This window comes from Aulonocara stuartgranti (assembly GCF_965226115.1).
Source record: "Aulonocara stuartgranti genome assembly, chromosome: 16".
Lineage (NCBI taxonomy): Eukaryota > Metazoa > Chordata > Actinopteri > Cichliformes > Cichlidae > Aulonocara > Aulonocara stuartgranti.
This window is the reverse complement of record NC_138952.1, coordinates 4060649-4081223: the sequence shown is the minus strand read 5'-3', so window position 1 is coordinate 4081223 and position 20575 is coordinate 4060649. Positions and strand designations below refer to the sequence as shown.

Below are 20575 nucleotides of genomic sequence, written 5' to 3'. Positions count from 1 at the left end.
ACATAAAATTCAAGAGTCCGAACTTTTGTAATTTCTTTAAGTATCTTCAGCAGTAGTTCTCCAGGGTTCTTCTGAAGGACATTCAGAGCTCTTTCTTTGTCTCTGCCTTTGGTTCTGTTCTCTGTAATGATGATCTTTTCTGCTTCAATAACGTAGAGGCCCAGGCTCTGGTTAAGCCCATCCATGAAAACACTACTGAATTGGCAGTGTGTTTTCTTTATTTCTTAAGATCATCGGCTTCACTTACTGCACCTAACTGAGACACACTGCACACCATGCTGAGGTATGCCAAAGATTCAGCTAATAGCTCTTTAGGACTTTATTGGTGCAAAAATGCTATTTTATGTCTGTTGAACTGTGATATCTTTGGCATTTTTTTATAGATTCAGATAAAGAAATGGGCAAAGTATGTATTTTTCTGACAACCTGCTAGTAACAATGAACCTAAATGTTTTTTAAAATCTCCAATCTCCAGCAAATAACTTTGAAAGACCAACATCAACTACTGAGCACTGTAAAAAAAAAAATGATAAGAAAGTCTGGCTTCTTGGGAATAAAATATAAAGAAACAACTGGTGGCTCAAGATTTTTGCACAATACTTGGTATAACACATGAAAAGAAGGTTGGATTTTATAGTCGGACAAAAGTTCTGTTGTTTGTTTGTTTTTTCATGCAAATGGTTAATCACCAGATAAAATTATTATTTTTATTTATTTGTTTATTTATTTTTATTTATTTATTAAAAACACTGCATTGCAACAACTCTCACAGTGAACACATACCTCCATCTTCCTTTTAGCTTCTTTTTCTTGTATATCTCATTATTTTGTTTGTTTTGTATTCCTGACATTATTTGCATTTTTTCAGCTTTTCTTTTTAGTTAAAATATAGATATATAATTATATATATAGCACATCAAAAATATATAAGACAAAGCACATCAGCGTGTCCTGGAAACAAGGCCACCCGTGAAGGACAGCTCACATATCAATACACTAGAAATAGCCCAGTAGTTAATAGTTAATAGTTAATATTTTAGCACAACATTCTGGGGATCTGGTACTCCTCCCCTCAGACATTTGACCTGCAGGGGGGCAAAACGCTGATGAGCTTTTGTGTGTTGATTTGTGCAGCAAATGTTTTTATTTATAGTATTAACATAGTGGAATAAAATGCAATGATGTTTTGTTTGTATTTTGTTTTGCTTTCAAACAAGTTGTGTGGGATTCAGAGCATCAGTGTGTTTTCTGTGATTAGCGTACACCTGTGTACACCTGTGAAGTGACTGTTTTCATGGTGTTTTTGACTATGTTGCAGAGGCTGACTAAAAACAAAAATGTCACACAATATCGATTTAAAATTATTACGCAGATAAGCAAAAATAAATTCCTCTGAATATGGAAATGATGCCTCACCACTGGCATGAAAAATGTCCTAATATGGGACATCCTCCTTCTCCTTTTTCATTCTGCTTCTCTGTGACTAAGGTCACAACTGTGCAGCCTGTGTGTGTGCGTGGGTGTGTTCTTGTGGTAATTCCTTTTACCACAAAGTATATTCAGCTCCAGCTCCAGAAATATGCTTTTTGTGCAGTCTTGCCTCTGTGCATCACCACAGGGTGTTTTAAGTCTAACAAAAAATCAAGATATGATTGAAGTTAATTTAATAGTTTTACTAAAATGATTGTATTAAGTATTGTGCTATTTTTACCCCCCACAGACACACACAAACACACACGTCATCTTTAGAGGCTCAAACAACTTTATTTTTTTAATCCTTGGATTAAAACCCTTTGCTAACAATGAGGGCCTGGAGTCTAGAACATGCTGTATTAATTGTCTTGAGATTAAAATATGCAACTTCCTCCCATTCTGCCTTTTACTGCAGCCACTTTCAGTTCCTGCTTATCTGCGTTAACCTCTAGTGTCATGATGATCCACAAATTTGTTATTAGGAAGTGTTTTTTCTGTGTAAGTCCAGGGGCAAATGCATCTGTTCTGTTAACTAAAGGAAGCGTTGATTACGTCTAAGAGCTCTGAAAGTGAGGAAGCACCTGTAAGAGCTGGTTGAACTCTTGAACCTAAGCTTTGTTCATTTTTTTCTGTTTTTATTTCTTAACCTTCATGTGCAAGTCTTCTGTCAAAATATTCCCAGTAATTTAATTCCAGCAGAATATTTGATGCACTGCTGCCCTCACATGCATTTTAGTTACTTTTAGTTAATTATTAGGCTGTTCAGGGGTTAAAGTTGGCAGTGCTGAATGCTGTTGATTATCTCAAAATACAGCTCCATCTCCCAGAAGAAAAGCCTTACAGCTGGTGGGCCTGCTCCACATGTTTTTGGAAAAGGTGCTTTGAAACCATCACATGTGTGTTTACATGTGATTGATTCTGTTACAAAACTCCAACAGAGTGGAGACTGTAGTGGGGGCGTTAAATCTGAGATCTGCAATAAAGTTTCATTTTGAAGTCTGCCTCTTCAAGGAAGATCTCTATCTGTAGGAATTTTCAAAAAGATTTTCTGCCACAGTGCTGAACTTTCCTTTGTAATATACTCAAATGTCGATTTAGTCACTTTATTAGGTTGTGCAAAAGATGATTGTTCGGGTAAAAATACCTCTTAGACAGCTTGTTCATTCATCAAGACGCAGAACCGGAAACAGGGAAATGGCCAGACTACCACAAAGTGTGAGACGACGTTTATTTGAGTTTAGCTGCAGACGGAATTTGACAAATATGCTTGAATAGAAACAAATCTGGATATACCACATTTTCCTAAACACATATTTAGTAGTAACACAAGAATAAGCTTGCATAATGGAGACATTTAATTTTGAAGCACAGTGCGGTGCACATATATCATGCAGTTTTAATTTTGAAGCAACACTTTGCAGACTCATTCGCACATCACTTCACACCTTCAAGTAAAAAACAGAGTCAAAAAAACACACATTGGTTTGATCATGCAAGAAACAGCTTCTTGGACAAAACAGTATCTTAGCACTGATTACAACACAAACTATCAGTTTCTACAGAGTTTCTGTTACTTAAATGAAACCTTTTCATCAAAGAAACAAACACAACTTGTTTTTGAAACAGACGGCAGATTTCACCACTGCTTCTTCCTGTGTGAAAGATAATATCAGACTGAGACTTTTTTTCTTCACTACTGCGTAGAATAAGGTAACAATATTTACTGGACAGCCTCAGAATAATGTGCACAATATCACATCAACACTGGATTTTTAAATGTTTTTTATTCTTAATGAACAAACACACTAAAGCGTCATTAGAACATGTACAGCAACAATATTTTTGTGAATGCTTAAAGCACAAAACCTGTCAAACTAAAATTTCTATACCACTTTTATGGTTTTATTAAACACTTAAAGTGATTTACAGCACAAGTTAACATGAATATCTGTGGGAGAAAGCCAGTGTGTCCAGAGGAAACCCTGGCAGACAAGGCAAGCTCCACACAGGAAGGCCCCGACTTTCTTTCTCAGAACTCTCTTGCTATATGACAGTGCTAACCATGTTATCTGATTCTCTTTTTAACTTGAACACCTGCGTTCTTTTTCTCTGAATTCTCACTGCTTAGATTCAGTAATCAATATTCGTGCTGAAATAATACTTCAAAAGTTACACCATACATTACACCACGAGAGATCCAGGTGAGGCACTGAACTCACTATTTTATTTCAAATCTGGTAGCAACATTGTTACTAATGAACCAAGTTCATTTTGGGTATTGTTTGGAAATTCTAGTAATAGAATGGAATGAGTTAAACTGAGAAATACTGACCAGTTATTTAGAAAACAAAATCCTCCTGTTAACCAAAGGAAACAGCTGAACTGGCTGTGTGAAATGCTAACACCCAGACACATCTGCATATTACTATTTTTACTACCAGATTTCGTTCTACACAGATGTTTTCTCCTGTTTTCTATTTTATCTTAAGCCAAGCGATGCTGCTTTCTGCTACCTTTTCAATCTCAGCAAAAGAAAGAAAAAGACAATTCGCTCCCCCGATATCTGTTCCTGGAAATTCACACGACTTGCAAAAGCAGTTATGGAGTAAAAAAACGTGACATGTCTAGTTATTACTTTCTCTGAATTTGCTATTTAGGGCTGATGGTGTATATGTGGTTTGCATCAATGTACTTTCTGGATCTTTAGTACATTGCACTTTGAGGACATTTGACCAGTTGAAGATGCATTTTAAAAAATGACCACCACCTGAGCCTGTAAATAATCATCCATCAGGGCTTTTTTACATTGTGACTGAGGTGTTTCTGGATCTTAAGCTGCCTACACTGCCAGCAGAGCCCTTCCTGTAAGCCATCTGGAGCCTCTTGCTGATGAGGCCGTGTCTGTAAAGAGCTGAGAGCAGCTGGTTACGGAACTTCTGCCCAACAAAGGCGTACAGCACCGGATTCACTGCACAGTGCATGAAGGCCAGAATTTCGGTGACACTCAGCATGGCAATCACTGTGTAATGAGTTTCACATGTAGTCAGTTCCAGAGATCCTCCCTGTATGAGTGTGTCAATCAGTACAGTGACATTATAAGGCAGCCAGCACAGAATGAATGCCAGCACAATGGCCAAGATGACACGCATAGCTTTGTGCTTTTGTTGGTTGCGTGTGTGAAACAAAGTCACCACAGTCCAGCCATAGCAGACAGCCATGACCACCAGAGGCAGGAAGAAGCCCAGTGTATGCCGCAGAACGCGTAGAGTCACTCGCCAGCGATCGCTGCTTTCACCAGTAACGTTTTCAAAGCAAATGGACACTCCAAATTCAGTATCTATGCTCTCCCTCTTAATCACCACTGGTAAGGACAACATTACAGCCACCAGCCACACAATACTGCAAATAACTTTGACCAACAGGTGATGGGAGGACAGGACCCGCGTAGCTCTGACAATGGCAAAGTATCTGTCCACACTGATGCATGCCAGCAGGAATACGCCACTGTATGCAGATGCCTCCTGAAAGCCTGAGAGGAGTTTGCACAGGAAGTTTCCAAAGATCCAGCCAGCATTACATTTCACAGCCCAGAACGGCAGGGTAAGACAGAAGAGCAGGTCTGCAATCGCCAGGTGCATCAGGTAGATGTCAGTGCTGGTTTTACTTTTCTTCATATTGAAAACGACAAAGACAACAACACTGTTACCTACGATGGCGAAAACAAACACGATAATGTAGACTACGGTCATCCCCATGTTGTTAAATCCAGGCACTGTTTTATTGCAAGGAGAAGATTCTGAAATCATTTCTTCATCCTCGTCATAGCTGTAATTTAAATTGAGATTGCCCAAATTGGAAAAGACCTGCAGGCGGGCAAAACATAACAATGTGTTAATACTAGGATACAGGTAGAAATAGTACAGTACAAAGTAGATGGTGCTTATTGCAACTATTTTAGTCGGTAGTACTAAGATGAAGACAAGTTAACAATAAAGCAGCAAGTTGCAGTCATCATTGTGTCATAATATTTAGAAATAAAATTTGCAAGAAAACCATTTCTTAGTCTAGCACACATCCATAGTCCCCTTTTCTTTTGCTCACATTCACAACAAGTGCACCAATGTCAAAGATATCCACTGATTACCTCTGATCCTTTCACAGCTTGATTGGTGAGAACAAAACACTTCAAAACAAAAAGTATGAAAAGTTGTTGCTCCATCGTTTCTTTGTGATGTGCACAAGTTGAACACCTTGTCAGGAGTGTTGTTTTTGCTCAGAGATGTGGTTAAAGTCCTTGTGAAATGGTTGTGCAGAGCTGTGTTGCTGGTGCTTTATTAGCAAATTGTTCAGCTCAAGGGAAGTGGGCAAACCCACACACACTATCTGCCTGTGGCGATCTACATGAATAAGATGACAACAGGTTGTCTTCTAAATCATTTTGACAGATCTCTCAGGTAAATGTCAGACAGGAAACATTATACCAGTGAGGCACTTTATGTAAAAGTCACTTTGTCTAATTTGATCCTTTGGCAGAAAATGTAGATAATTTAAACTATAAACTGTTTTTTTTTTCTTCTTCTTATTTATTTATTTATTTATAATTTGCACGTGCAAAATACATTGTCTACATTAATACAGTCACCAGAGCCCCATCAGATAAGGAGCTCAGTTTCCATTTTAGTGCTGCCTTTCACTCCATGTTGCATTTAACCATCGAAGTTCAAAATTGTTCATTTGGGGGTTTTTCCCACAAAATGGAAACTTATCATTGCCTCTGTTTTATTGTGTAACGTGTTTTTATCAGAGAAAATGCCTTGTTTGGAATTCCTTGTTAGAAGTTTCAAGCAAGGGCAAAAAAAAAACCCTCTAAACTTAGTATTTCCTGTTTGATGCTTAGTTACCGTGTGCATGTCTGCTGCCTTGGGAATCGTCTTATTTTGCACATCTTTCACCTTTACTTCACTAGAAATTTAAGTTTTCTTCTTTCTTCTTTTCCCACACATTGGTACATGAGTATACATGTAATACTGTGAATAAGCAAAAGCTGTGTAAATGTAGAACTTCTGCAATATTGCTTTATATAGATTTGCCAATTTACTAAGAATTCAGGGGGATGTCAAATGACACACAAGTTTTGCATTTGCGTGGTTGAATTTATTGAATTTTCACGTAATATGCAATCCAACCCCAGAAATAAAACCTTTAACCCCAGACTTCCTGTCTTCACTTTTAGTATCCAATATGGGCAACAAAAAACAAGTTGAGCGCCTGATATAGTCCAATGAGAGTCTGTGAAGCTTTCAAATGTTTTACATCCAGAAACTCCTCCATAGATTCTGGAGCTTTGTTCATCATCATCATCATCATCATCTAAAACTTAACATTTGGAGTATGTTTGGAGTATGTTTTTGATAAGTTGTCATTATACAGTATTTTTGAACTGGTGCGCTTTTTAAAATCTTGACATTTTCATCAGTAGGGGGCAGCACTTATCTGTGTTCAGAGAATAGATCATGTGCTTTCAAACTCTTAGGATAGATAGTTTATTTATCCCCAAGTCGAAATTCAAACATCCGGCTGCTCCATCCATGCACAAACATCTCTCCAGTCATAACCATAAATAAATAAACGAAAAAAATAATGTTTAAAAGGACTTAAATCTGACATTGTCCATTATAGATTTCAGTTTGTTCAGTGGCTTTTTTCACCAGCTTGCCCAGTTGCTTAGTGTTTTTGACCATTAAGCTGGGCCCCAACACACAGCAGCATTAAAACAGAGCACTGGCCACCACAGTATGATCAAATGCATATTCAGTATCTCATCACACACCAAAAAACCTCAGCAGCTGCAAGAAGACGAGGTGGCACTGCCCCTTCTTGTAAAGAGAATCAGTACTCTTGGGCCTCTTGTCTTTCAATAGGACCCTCAGATATTTATAAATGGTAAATGGTAAATGGCCTGTATTTATATAGCGCTTTACTAGTCCCTAAGGACCCCAAAGCGCTTCACATATCCAGTCATCCACCCATTCACGCACACATTCACACACTGGTGATGGCAAGCTACATTGTAGCCACAGCCACCCTGGGGCGCACTGACAGAGGCGAGGCTGCCGGACACTGGCGCCACCGGGCCCTCTGACCACCACCAGTAAGAGTGGTGGTCAGGACACTGAGGTGGTGTATAAGAGTACACCACCTCAGTGTCCTGCCCATGTATGGAGACTGATGATTGGAATGGCCTAGATCTTCTAAAAGCCATCACTATCTCCTTGGTTTTAGCTGTATTGAGGTGGAGGCAGCTCCTACTGCATCAGTCCCTGAAGGTTTCTACAAAGTTCCCTGTTTTAAGAAAATGTGATTCTGTTCCTTTTTTGACCTTTGAATGGAACATCAAGCTGATCCACAGATACATGACTAATGAGAGACCTCTAGCCACTCAGGAGTATCACTGTTAAACAATGCTTTTGTGGTTCTTACACAAAGTGACCACATGAAACGAAAGTCGAATGAGAGTTTGAATAATAGCACTGTTATCTAGGAGGCCCATCCCACCACAGATGTTCCTCGAGTGTTCTGACATCACCACCATAGAGCTCATTCACTTGTGAATCCTCGTGACCCTTGACCACCCTTCTACCTACTCAGCACATACTAAATCTAAACGCTTCCCATAATAACCCTGCTGTGTCAATTTAAAGACTTTCTCCACCTGTAGGACCACATGCTGGTCTAATCAGCAGATTCTAGCCTGAAACACTGACCACAAAACCCAACAGATGCCCAGAGAAGATAGTTAAACAATCTTGCATTTACAGTGGTTAAAACTGTAAAACCTTTCAGTACATCCTTTGGCAATAGGGATATATTTTTCTGCCGTGCTCTATAGAACTTCATCTGCAAGAACTTGACATGACAACGTAGAAAACAAGGCCTCTCTTAGTTACATCAAACACTTCCAGGCATATAAACACTGAGACTGAACACAGAGAGGAGGTACAACACCAGGTGGACTGGTGTCAGAATAACAACCTGCCTGTAAATGTTCAGAAGACTAAAGAGATGGCTGTTAACTTCAGGAAGAGCTTAATGGCCCACACTCCACTGCACATCAACAGTCTGCTGTTGAGATGGTCCACAGTGTGAAGTTCCTGGGTGTGCACATATCAGATGACTCCTCCTGAAACCTGAACACCACCATCACGAAGAAAGCCCAACAACGTCTCTACTTTCTTAGGAAACTGAAGAAGGCAAGTCTTCCTCCTCCCATCCTCCCATCATTTTACCATGGAACCACTGAGAACATCTTCTCCTGCTACATCACCTTCTGGTACAGGAAATGCATTTTTGCTGAAATGAAGTTTCTGCAGCAGATAGTGAGGACAGCAGAGAGGATCATTGGAGGCCCTCTCCCATCCATCTTCCAACTCTACGACAGACACATCATCCGACGTTTGAACAGCTTAGTGAAGGACACTTTCCACCCCTCACACGCACTGTTCTCCCTCCTTCCATCTGGCAGACGGTTTTGCAGGATCAGAACCGTAATGGCCAGACACTGCAAAAGCTTCTTCCCCCAAGCAGTCAGAGCTCTCAACTAACTACCACCGAAGGACTGATATACACAAAGACTTTCACAAACACCTTACAATACTCACCAAAAGACTTAAAAACAACAAAAACTTCCACAAACCCACTACAGACTGGACCTGGGAACAATATGCTTATTTGCACTCGGTCACATAGTTACTGAACACACATCTAAATTATACTATATTTGCACATTTTCCATCTTGCACATGTCTTGTCTACAATATCCTGACCATAACTTGAACCTAGTATTCAATACCTACTGCACAATCCACTTCGTAGTGTCTTTGTCGTGTCTTTTTTGTATAGTTAGTATTGTATAGTTATTATTATAGTATTGTATAGTTAGTAATTGTACCTATTTATCTCCTAATTTTACCCAAATTTAGCAAGTTATTATTTATTTTTAATTCCTAGATTTAGATCTCTTTCAGATTATATTCTTATAAATGCACCAGGGGGGCATTTCGCTATATATATATATATATATATATATATATATATATATATATATATATATATATATATATATATATATATATATATATATATATATATATATAGCTGGACTGAAAGACAGCACAGAGGCACTAATCATGGCAGCACAAGAACAAGCTCTGAGCACAAGATCCATAGAGGCTGGGGTCTATCACACCAGGCAAGACCCCAGGTGCAGGCTGTGTAAAGATGCCCCAGAGACAATCCAGCACATAACAGCAGGGTGCAAGATGCTAGCAGGCAAGACATACATGGAACGCCATAACCAAGTGGCCGGCATAGTGTACAGGAACATCTGTGCCGAGTACAACCTGGAAGTCCCGAGGTCAAAATGGGAGATGCCCCCAAGGGTGGTGGAGAATGACCGAGCTAAGATCCTGTGGGACTTCCAGATACAGACGGACAAAATGGTGGTGGCTAACCAACCGGACATAGTGGTGGTAGACAAACAGAAGCAGACGGCCGTAGTGATCGATGTAGCGGTTCCGAATGACAGCAATATCAGGAAGAAGGAACACGAGAAGTTGGAGAAATACCAAGGGCTCAGAGAAGAGCTCGAGAGGATGTGGAGGGTGAAGGTAACAGTGGTCCCCGTGGTAATCGGAGCACTAGGTGCGGTGACTCCCAAGCTAGGCGAGTGGCTCCAGCAGATCCCGGGAACAACATCGGAGATCTCTGTCCAGAAGAGCGCAATCCTGAGAACAGCTAAGATACTGCGCAGGACCCTCAAGCTCCCAGGCCTCTGGTAGAGGACCCGAGCTTGAAGGATAAAACCGCCCGCAGGGGGCGTGCTGGGTGTTTTTTTTTTTGTTTTTTTTTATATATATATACACACATACACACACACAGAGCCTCAGTTCAGAAACAGTGACTATGCTGATGATCACCAGTAAGTTTTCTTTATGAGAAAACACCATCTCCGAGAAACTTATACAACGCTCACACAAAACATGTTTTTTGGTACATGAGGATAAAAGTAATGAAGGCTCATAAAATGTCTGTGTAGGTTCTCAGTCATCCACAGCATGGTAGTGTAAGGAGCTTGGAAAAAATGTGACTGGAGTTTAAGTTTTGTAAAGACACTACACCTCTCATCAAGAGGCTTCTTCAGTTCTACAACCAGAAGTTGGAGAATCACAGGTATTTAGACCCTAATGGGTGTTGACCTACCCTTAATCATGCGCCTTGTCACATAAGCCAATGCTTGGGGAACGTTCAGGTCATTATCGCCACAGATCTGGGGTGAAACCACTGTGAGATTTTGCCTCATCCTATCAGGTCACCTGACGTAAGGTGTGAATGGCAGACAAATATACAATGGTATTCCACTAATCCACTAACACTAATACTCCACCTCCACTGCACCAGTTGCTACTACAATTAAAACCCTGCAACACAAGAACTCACAAACTTGGCGCAAATACAAACATAGACAGACGAGGAGAGCATCACAGGGAGATGGACTATGTAGCAAGTTATTTTTCTTAAGAGCCAGGGTTTTGTGTGTTATCAGATTAAACAAAACTTGAAACCTCAGTCAGATAAAAGCGTTGACTGAGGCTGTTGTGACTATGTGAATGAGGCACTCACAGAAAGGGAGAGTTTCTACACGTCATTTGACTCTTCTTCCACACATAAGCTAAGTCGGTCACAACTGCAGTCGTTTCATCTTTGCTTTTTGCACATGATGTAGTTCTGTTGGCTTCATCAGGTGGAAATTTCCAGCTTGCACCTCCAAAACCATGACTATGGTTCTCAGCCAGAAAAGGGTAAATGGCCCACTTTGGGGTCTTGTTCTAAAGCTGGTACGAGTGCAGCATGAGACTGACAGACAGATTGGTGCAGACTGACTGACTGGGCAACTGGGATGTATTGATCTGTTGTGGGAGAGAGAGAGCTGAGCATAAAAATGGAGCTGTCAATTTAACCACCTGTGAGATTATGAATTTAGACTGATATGAGCTCTGAGTAGTGACTGAAAGAATCTGAAGGTTGGCTCTACTTTCCCTTAGAGTGAGGTCATTTGAAAGGGACTCAGAGTAGAACCGTTGCTTCTGCACATCAAAAGGAGCCAGTTGACCTGGTTTGGGTATTTGTTCTTGTACTATATTGGCACATTTGCACATATCCTTCTTGCACATGTCTTGTCTATAATAGCCTGACCATAACTTTTGACTTCGATGCCTCCTGGACGCCTCCTAGATGAGGTTTTTAAGGAATGTCTTATTGGATGGAGGCAAGCCCAGGGCTCGCAGGAGAGATTATATCTCTCAGCTGGTTTGGGAATGACGTGGATGGGCTGGAAGAGGTGGCTGGGGTGAAGGAAGTCTGGGCGTCTCTGCTCAGACACTGCCCCTATGAGCTGGTCCAAGATAAGAAGTAAAAAATGTGTGTATGTATGAATGTATGATGAGAGGAATTCGTGTTGACGGATTTTTCCTGAAATTTCTTTCTTTTTTATATATTAAGATATTCCAGGGATTTTGAATGTACAGTTAAACTTGTTTGCACTGACTGAACAAAAGTCTTTCATTTCTTTACTTTAAACCATTAAAATCACTGTTTTCTTTTGGAGTAACCAAACCTGTCAACCAATTTGCATTTTTCCCAGGACGGGCCCACACAAGTAAACATGTTGGAGGCTGCCAACAGGAAAACACACCTCAAATACAAACAAATAAGTATGTCTGGATGAGTTTATCCCTTTACCGTTACATTTCTTACAAGTTACTAACTCTGTTTCTAGATGTGTTTGAAAAGGGGTCATTTGTCACCATAATTGTATTTAAAGATACTGAAGACCAGATTGATGTTATTTGCTTACCATACTTGATCTCTGAGGGGCTCTAACTTGATAGCTGTGACATTAGGGAGCTGTCACAAAACACCCTTCTGTTCAGGATCCATACAAGGGCATACGGTGACCTTTGCTATTTTAATACCTCAATCTAGGATACGTCACAAAAGAGAAATCCAGCACACAAAGCGGCCTGTGTGCCTAATGAGCTGTCAGTTTGTAATAAGACCATCCATACAGAACTCATGTTTACACATCCTGCTCTGTTTGCTTATGTTTTTGTGTGCGTGATGGTTGGAGATTAGCTTGTGACCACACTGCCGAAAGGTTGTGTCTATTTAAACTCGGGTTAAGCTGGATTTTAAAACAGTAGCACGAGTACACTCCCCCTCATCGGTAAAACCTTTGTTGTGACAGTGACGGCTCACTTTTTGGTTCCTACTGACTACCACGTGTGATACGGCAGTGTCCTGTAAATCCAGTCAACAACAAAATTCATGCTTCTTTCTTCCAGGTCTGCACATTGATGTACAGCTAAAGTGTGTCGTAGTTACATTTTACATTTTTCATTACATTTACATGTGGAAGTATTTAAAATGTGACACAGTGATGCCTGTGCAAAACTTCAGCCCTCGCCTTATTTTTCAAAGTGAAACGTTGGAAGACAGTCCAGCAGGGTGCAGACCAATTGCACAAAGTGGCTGAGCTTTGTCTTGTTTTCCTCTGTAGCGATATGGCCCTCCCTTATATAACCAGTTTCATGGTTATGTAAGTTGTTTTCATGTGGGGATGTACAGTAGACATTTTTCAAACTTCAAAGGAATAAAGTTAGGTCAGATGTAAAGCTTCAATTTGAAAAACATATTGGAAGCAGATATTTGAGTGATACAAAAATTGCTCTAATATTTGTTCTCTCTGAAAGACAACAGATGTTGTCTTTTAATGAGGGCCAGGCCAAGTAAGTATTATGTTCTAGCCATGATGACTTTAAATAGTGTCGGACGTCAAACAAGTTTATACAGGAAGATGGTAAAAAGAGCGTACTTACAGCCAGAAAGGAAGTTAGTAGATCAAACATCCACAGTGAAGCTTTAAATAGAATATGTTTGAATGTGTGCAAATAGGTATCATAGCTGTGTACTCATATTTTTTTCTTTAGCCAAATCCACTGACACATTTAAAGACTTTAATTACATGAAATAGAGTCTTGTTTATCATTCAAGGATTTGAGTTTTTGTTTTGCTTTGCACTGCCATATTCATATTTGGAACAACAAATAATAAAGTCCAAACGCAAAGATATGCACACAAGATGCCTCAGGCAGTGGGTAGATTTCCATGTTAACTGTGCACTGAACTTGAGTTTGACACAGCATATACATCCAGAAACATATTTTAACCAAGGTTAACTACTTTGTTATTAAAGGTATTTTCAGCCATTCAAATTAAGTCTAAAATATCTTATCTTAGCCATTTCTACAGTCATTGATCTTAGCTCACAAACTTTTGCAAGCCCAGATACAGGAGCTATGCATAAATAAGAAGCAGTAATAGATCTGAGTTTTAGAGGTCCAATAAATGAACATTCAGTCAGTAAGAAAGTTCAGTTTTCCATCCTGTCTGCACTTCGCTGCATGTGGTTTGCATGTTTTTCCTGCACCTGCAGACGTTTGGTCTGGGTTACTCTAGTTTCCTGTCACAGTGCAAAGGCATGCATGCTAGGCTGTAAACTGGTCTTGAGTATGGATATATGTGTGGAAGTTTGATGAAGGGCCTTAACAAAGGTTAGGGGTTCCATAGAGAAAGAATTTGGGACACTGTTGCCTTGTTATGAACTTTCAGTTCATTTGCAATAGTCTGCAGATTTACACTGCTGTCAGATGGATGTATTAAGATCGTGTTCATCACATATAAATTTCCTTTGGGTGTTTACAAGAAGATTTCTGACATGTTTGTGTATAAAAAAGGGCACACTGTTAGTTGCTGTATTACACATTTGAGGTTTTCAAGTGTGCTCTGGTTTGGCATGTCTAAAAAAGTGAAGTGCATGTGTAACAACAGGTTTAGTTTTTACCTGACACAAACTTAGGCACACTCAGCCTGAATAAAGCCTCTGAGGTGGCCAGCTGTGCAAAGGCTCCTGCTGTGGTTGGTGGGGGAGGTGAAGCTGGTGAACTGGAGCCGCTGGATGGTGTCACGGGGGATGGTGTCGGGAGCGTCCCATTGTCTTTCAAAGCAATAGGAAAACTTTGGGACTCAGGGCTTTGAGGCTTGTTGTGTATGTCCTGTTGGAGCCATTTGCACACCGATGCGGAGTGATTGGACACTTTAAACCCAACTCAGTCCTCACTCGTAAACACTTTTTGTTTCTCCAGGTTTAGCTTCGCAGTGTGGCAGTGAGCCAGAGCTTTGCCTGCACTGTAACTCAAACTGGTGTGTCATTTTACAAAGCAGTCCTCACAGAGAAGGATGTAGGATGATTTCCAAACTGCTGGTAGCGGTTATGAGTACAGAACATGCAGTACAGACCAGGCATCACGAACTGCCACAACTGCATGAGTCCACTTCTTTGTTCCCACAACAGGCTTATAGAGAGCTTTAATCTTTACTTTCATGGAGGATTAAAATATATCATGATTTAGTCCGAGTGACCCAGCACAGTAAGGGTGACGCCTTAATAGAGATGACTTATCACGTTATAAGAGAGGGATCCAGAATGTCCTCCTTCCAAGCCAGACAACTGTCCAAATTCAAAGATTATACTGTCACATGATGGCCCTAAGTGACTAAAAGTGACCCTAAATTAGTTGTTTACTAAAAACAAAAAATAAAAAAACCCTTTTTTAAAAAAAAAAAAAACACCATTTTTGCAGATTCACAAAAAGTGAATATTACTGTTAAAGGACGCTGAGTGTTTCCATCATTCACTTCATAGTGAAATGAATTATTTCAAATCTGGTAGTCATTCATTTGGAGTTAAGAAGTAACTGATTACATTTTGATGATCAAAGATTGGAAATCAAAGTCACTGTTAACACAAAAAAATGTGGTCTAGTTGTTGTAAACGTGAGATTACAGGAACATCTGCTGTATGGTTATATCTGTTATTATGTTATAATTGTTTGCTTGGAACACACAAACACACTTTTGTTCATATTTCAAGTATTCAAACACGAACTGTGACAAAATGTCACAAAAGGACAGTTTCACTCTGACATCATATGTTTGACAAGGACACATTTTATCAGTGAGATAGAAAAGAAGGGAAATGGTGATCATACTTTGCATGTGAGACATTTCTTGACTCCCCTTCCTCGTGTCACTTCCTCCATTGACATCTCTGCTGAGAAAAACTGCAATGCAAGTAATTAAGTAAGGTCCTTGACCATTAAATAAGTCAAGACATAAATTTAAGCCTGCATTTGACTGCCTGTTTAAATCATACAACCACAAGGCAGTAATTCTAGATTTTAATTGCATAATTTTACTGTCAATTTATAGCAGTCAGTTTATTAGAAGTTTGTTCTACTAAAAACAGCTGGAAACAAGCTGATGAAAAGAGAATCGGCAGGCCACAAAACCCACAGCTCTTTCCTTTGAAAGCAGCAAAGAGGGTCTTGAGAGCTGACAGGCACAATGAGTAAGCCCTGCCTCATTTCGCTTCTTCTTCTTAAGTAATTCAAGTTATATACAACATGTTAACTTTTAACACTTGAAAAACTCTTTTAAAAATTGGCTGTTGTGCAGTTATGGAGCCAAATTCTTCCAAGAGCTTGCAAAGGAAGAAAATGTTGAGTTCTGTCCCATCCAGAGCCACAAGTATCCTTTTACAGACTTAGAACAACATGTTTGTAAAAATAATATCAGGTTCTCTGGAGACCTCACCCCAACCTTTCATCTAAAACGCATAACTAAAGTGTCAGGTGACTGAGAAAAGAGCTGTCCCACCCATATGTCTCCCGCTAAACAAAAACAAGTGGCACGGATTTTGTGAGAAGGAAGGAGTTTTGATGTTCAGTGTGAGAAGGTTAATAGTGAACATGTATAATATGCCCTAAAGCATAGGTGTCAAACTCTGGCCCGCGGGCCAAATTTGGCCCGCAGCCTAATTACATTTGGCCCACGAAGCCATACCAAATTACTATTAGAGCTGGCCTACTGGTATTATACAGCTAATATATATATTGTTTAGTATTAAGCTTTGCTTGTTCCATATTCAGTTTTCCAGCAAAACTTATTTGAGTCCATAAGAAAAGATTCATTCCTATATCTGGAGGAAGATTTTTTTTTTAATAAATATTAATGTCAGCCCGCGACTTTGTTCCAGTTTTGAATTTTGGCCCACTGTGTATTTGAGTTTGACACCCCTGCCCTAAAGGGTGCAGTCAGAGCACAGGCATTATAATGGTGGGTGGAGCCATGTTTGGGAGCCAGTAAACTGAGTGAGCAGGCCTCATTAATCTGACAGGTCACATGATATTGTAGTTCTCTGAGTGAGATAAAACAAATATGTCGTGCCTCTGTAGTTGAGTTCATCACAGATTACTCAGCAATGATTGATATTGGCAAAAGAACAAAAGTCAGACATGTGGTGGACTCTTTCGCTCCACATACGATAAATTATTGCAGAAATACATTCAATAAATCCCATGTTGTGCCAGAGGACATGCAGAAGGAAAAGATCCATCTGACTAATAGCAAGATTAAGTCACTGACCTGGAAGCCTCATTCTTCCGTGGACCCTCCTCCTTCCTAAAACTGTTCGGACTGTGCTGGAATGATATTGACTGTTTACACAGTAATATCTGCATTAATGCATGGTTTATTCTTTTGCCATATTTTTCAGCTGTTGGTGAAACAGTCAGTTTGGGGCTCCTTAACTAATTGATACTTAACTTTACAGTAGTGGTGTGCAACAGTGTAAATTTTGATATTCATTCAATTAAAATAGAGATACTGATACTTTTAACTTATAAAGGCAGCTTGTTGTGACTTATGAGATGGAGCATCATTAATCTGCAAATTCTGAACACGAGTTTATTCCGGATTATTTTTTTATTTTCAAAAAAACCTCATATTTTGTATGTAGCACAGTCCAGTGGGCTACATTTTGAACTTAAAGGATAGAAACAAACTATTGATCCTAGTGCACTAATATCGATTTAATACCAATACCAGTATTAGTGTCGATATTATTGATATTTGGATCAATTCACCCACCTCTGCTTTGCAAGCTGTAATTGGGGATTTTTCTCAATGCACTTTTCACACCTTCATAGTTGTGGTAATGCTGTGAGAGTTACATGTTTGTCCCTCTATATTAACTTTGCTCAAGCACAATTCCTGAATTTCCACTTTACAAAAGCTCAGGAAAGACAGGCACTTAATCACACACTCCTTTCCCAAGAATCAAAGTCAAAACAGCTGTTTTTGTTTGAGCCTCAGGTGTTTCTTGTGCAACTTATAATCATGTTTGCTCCTTGTTGTTGGCTACCAAAACCTAGGCTTGAATAGAGTAATAGGGATGTTATCACTGAATCACATTCTAAGGACACATGCCCAATTTGTTTTAATAATGCCGTTCAGTCTTTGATATAAGTCGACATTTCCACAGTTAAACTTCAGTAGATGGAAGGTGAAAGACAACATCATCACTAAGATGTTTTTGCAGTCAGGGTGGCAAAAAAACAAACAGAAAGAATGAGAGACATTCGGTGGTTTTAAAAGTATCTCTTAGTTTTTATTTTCGTATTTTTGTGCTTCCTACCTGCCTGTTCTCTACATGTGTATGTCTGTGTGGTGCTTCAAGTTATTTTATTCTGTAGGTTTTTTCCTGGTGTGTGTTTTATTTCCTGCCATTGTTCTTCCCTGTGCATATTTAGTCTGTGTGCCTTTGAGTCTCTTGGGCTTTGTTCTTTCTCTCTTTTGTTGATTTTCCCAGTACTTTGCTGAGTTAGTGAACTTTTGGTGGTTAACCTGCTTCCCCCCTCTACTAAATTCCTCTATTGCTGCTTTCTACCCTTCCTTGTCTTGGGTTAGCTGGTTTTGCTTAAAAATCTTTATCCCACAAACTCAACATAATAAGTGGGTTTTGTCACAAAGAATGCACAAAAATCAGAACCGTATGAGTCCCTACATAATTCCATACACTATCAGCCTTTAGCAGCTTATTCAGGACAGATGCATGTGAGTTTGTTATATTATGTACACTATACATTTGAATGTAAGTCAAAAATATAGCACTAGAGTATTATTGATTACTGAGTAGCAGAGATGGGCAGTAATGCGTTACTGTAATCCGATTACTTTTTTCAAGTAACGTAAGTAAAGTAAGAGATTACTATTGCAAAAACGGTAATTAGATTACCGTAACTTTCCCGCACGCTGCGTTACTGCGTTACTAAAACCGTGATTTTTTTGCGAGAATGTCTCATGACAGTGACATAAGCAAGTGTGACGTTTGTGACAACAGCTGTGTGCAGATCAACAATGGATCACATATCGATTGTGGGAGAGAGTATGAGCGTGCAGCGCTTAAAGCGTGGAAGTACTGACCTTACTTTGAGTTTGATTCCATAAAAAGTGACAAAAACATTAGTGTCTGTTGTGCGTGGGAAGAAAACTTCTTTTTACAGCGAAAAAACCCCTAAACTTCCAAGCAAGCACCGAGTGCGCTAACACATAATGGGAAACTCACAGAGAAACTCGCGGATTCCTCCACTGACTGCTGCGGCACACCTGCACCAGGGTAAACCTCCGCCTACCCAACTCCTGCTTTACAGGTGAAAATAGAGCAACAGGACCGCTGAGTCTTTGACTTTATTTATTTTCTGCTGTGTTTTACTTGCATCTATTTGAAAGATTGAGTGTAAACACAAAAAAAATATATTTTATGTGCTGGAATGTGCAGAAAATAGGTTTAAATGTTAAACTAATTTCTTCCAGTCAGAGAATGTTGCATATAATTAAATTTTTGCTTGATGCATAAAGTTAAAAGATTAAAACTAATAAAACAAGTTTTAAAAAGAGACTTTTCCATTTGATTACATTTTGTATGATGGATTATGTAGAAAAAGTAGAATTGGGCTGAAAGATCTATCGCTTTATCACCTATTCAGGTTGTAAATCGTGTTTTTAAAAAGTAACTAAGTAACTAAGTAATCAATTACTTTTGAAAATAAGTAATCAGTAAAGTAACGGGATTACTTTTTGGGGGAAGTAATCAGTAATTAGTTACTGATTACTTTTTTCAAGTAACTTGACCAACACTGCTTAGTTTCAGTTAGCTGTTGTTTGCTAGCCTGCTCTAAAAGCAAGGACATTTGACGCTCCACAGTTGAGGATCCACACAGAGCCTCGTCTATAACTGCTGAAGATTTACTTTGCTCTGACCTTATAGTGGACCTGTACAGATGCACTTCATCTTTTGCTGCTCCAGTCTCCCTTGGTTGGTGCTGTGCCATCTGGGGAGCTTAATGCTGCCACCGTGATGGATCACAGGTGCATCAGCAGACCTGTCTGCTTGCTGGCTTATGCACCTCATACGTTTTTCCAGTGTACCTGTCGCTCTACAAGGAGGTTACAAAATACTGTCCACTTGAATCAGCGCTGAGGTGTGTGTCATCAGGAATAACACCACTGAAATGGAAAGGGCAAGGATAACAAGCATAAAGTCCAGATCATCAGCATGTAAGGGAGAGTCACAAACCTGTTTTTTGTTTACATTAGATTTTCATTTCAAATTTGCTGAATTCTGTCTTTGTCTTAGATGCTCATACATAACATAACATATATATAGAATACTAACACCGAAGGGGGGCTCGAATCTCCCCCTTCTTTGTGTACTCCAGTCAACCTGTTTAAATCTCACAGGAAATATTGTGTTAGTGTTGGCTCTGTTTGAATGGTTGTGAAAACTAAACAGGGAGGATTTCAGTTCACTTGGAAAAAAAAATCAATCAGTGGAGGCTGACTTTACAACTCCTTGTACAAACAGGCTCGGGAGCTGGAAACAGTGGTGACTATAAAGCTATTTTCATGTTTTATAAACAGCTGCTCCCCTCGTTGGTCTGACTTACGTGAAACTTCTCCACATGACTATATAAAAGCGTGAAGTGTTTAACTCATATGAACCCACTGCGTTAGTCACATGGTGAGACCATGGTTGCTCATGGTGGCTTAGACAATCTGGCCTGGAAACTCTGCTTGTCTCTGAACC

General features: G+C 39.6%; 1 protein-coding gene across 1 annotated transcript; it reads right to left on the bottom strand.

The window, feature by feature from the left end:
• Positions 1 to 2705: 2705 nt before the first annotated feature.
• cxcr2 (chemokine (C-X-C motif) receptor 2) lies at positions 2706 to 5764 on the bottom strand. The gene is made up of 2 exons (XM_082509118.1): positions 5618 to 5764; positions 2706 to 5336 (listed from the first exon to the last, which is right to left on the bottom strand). The coding sequence occupies exons 1-2, from the start codon at positions 5690 to 5692 to the stop codon at positions 4275 to 4277; spliced, it is 1137 nt and encodes a 378-aa protein (XP_082365244.1). The 5' UTR covers positions 5693 to 5764; the 3' UTR covers positions 2706 to 4274.
• Positions 5765 to 20575: the final 14811 nt, after the last annotated feature.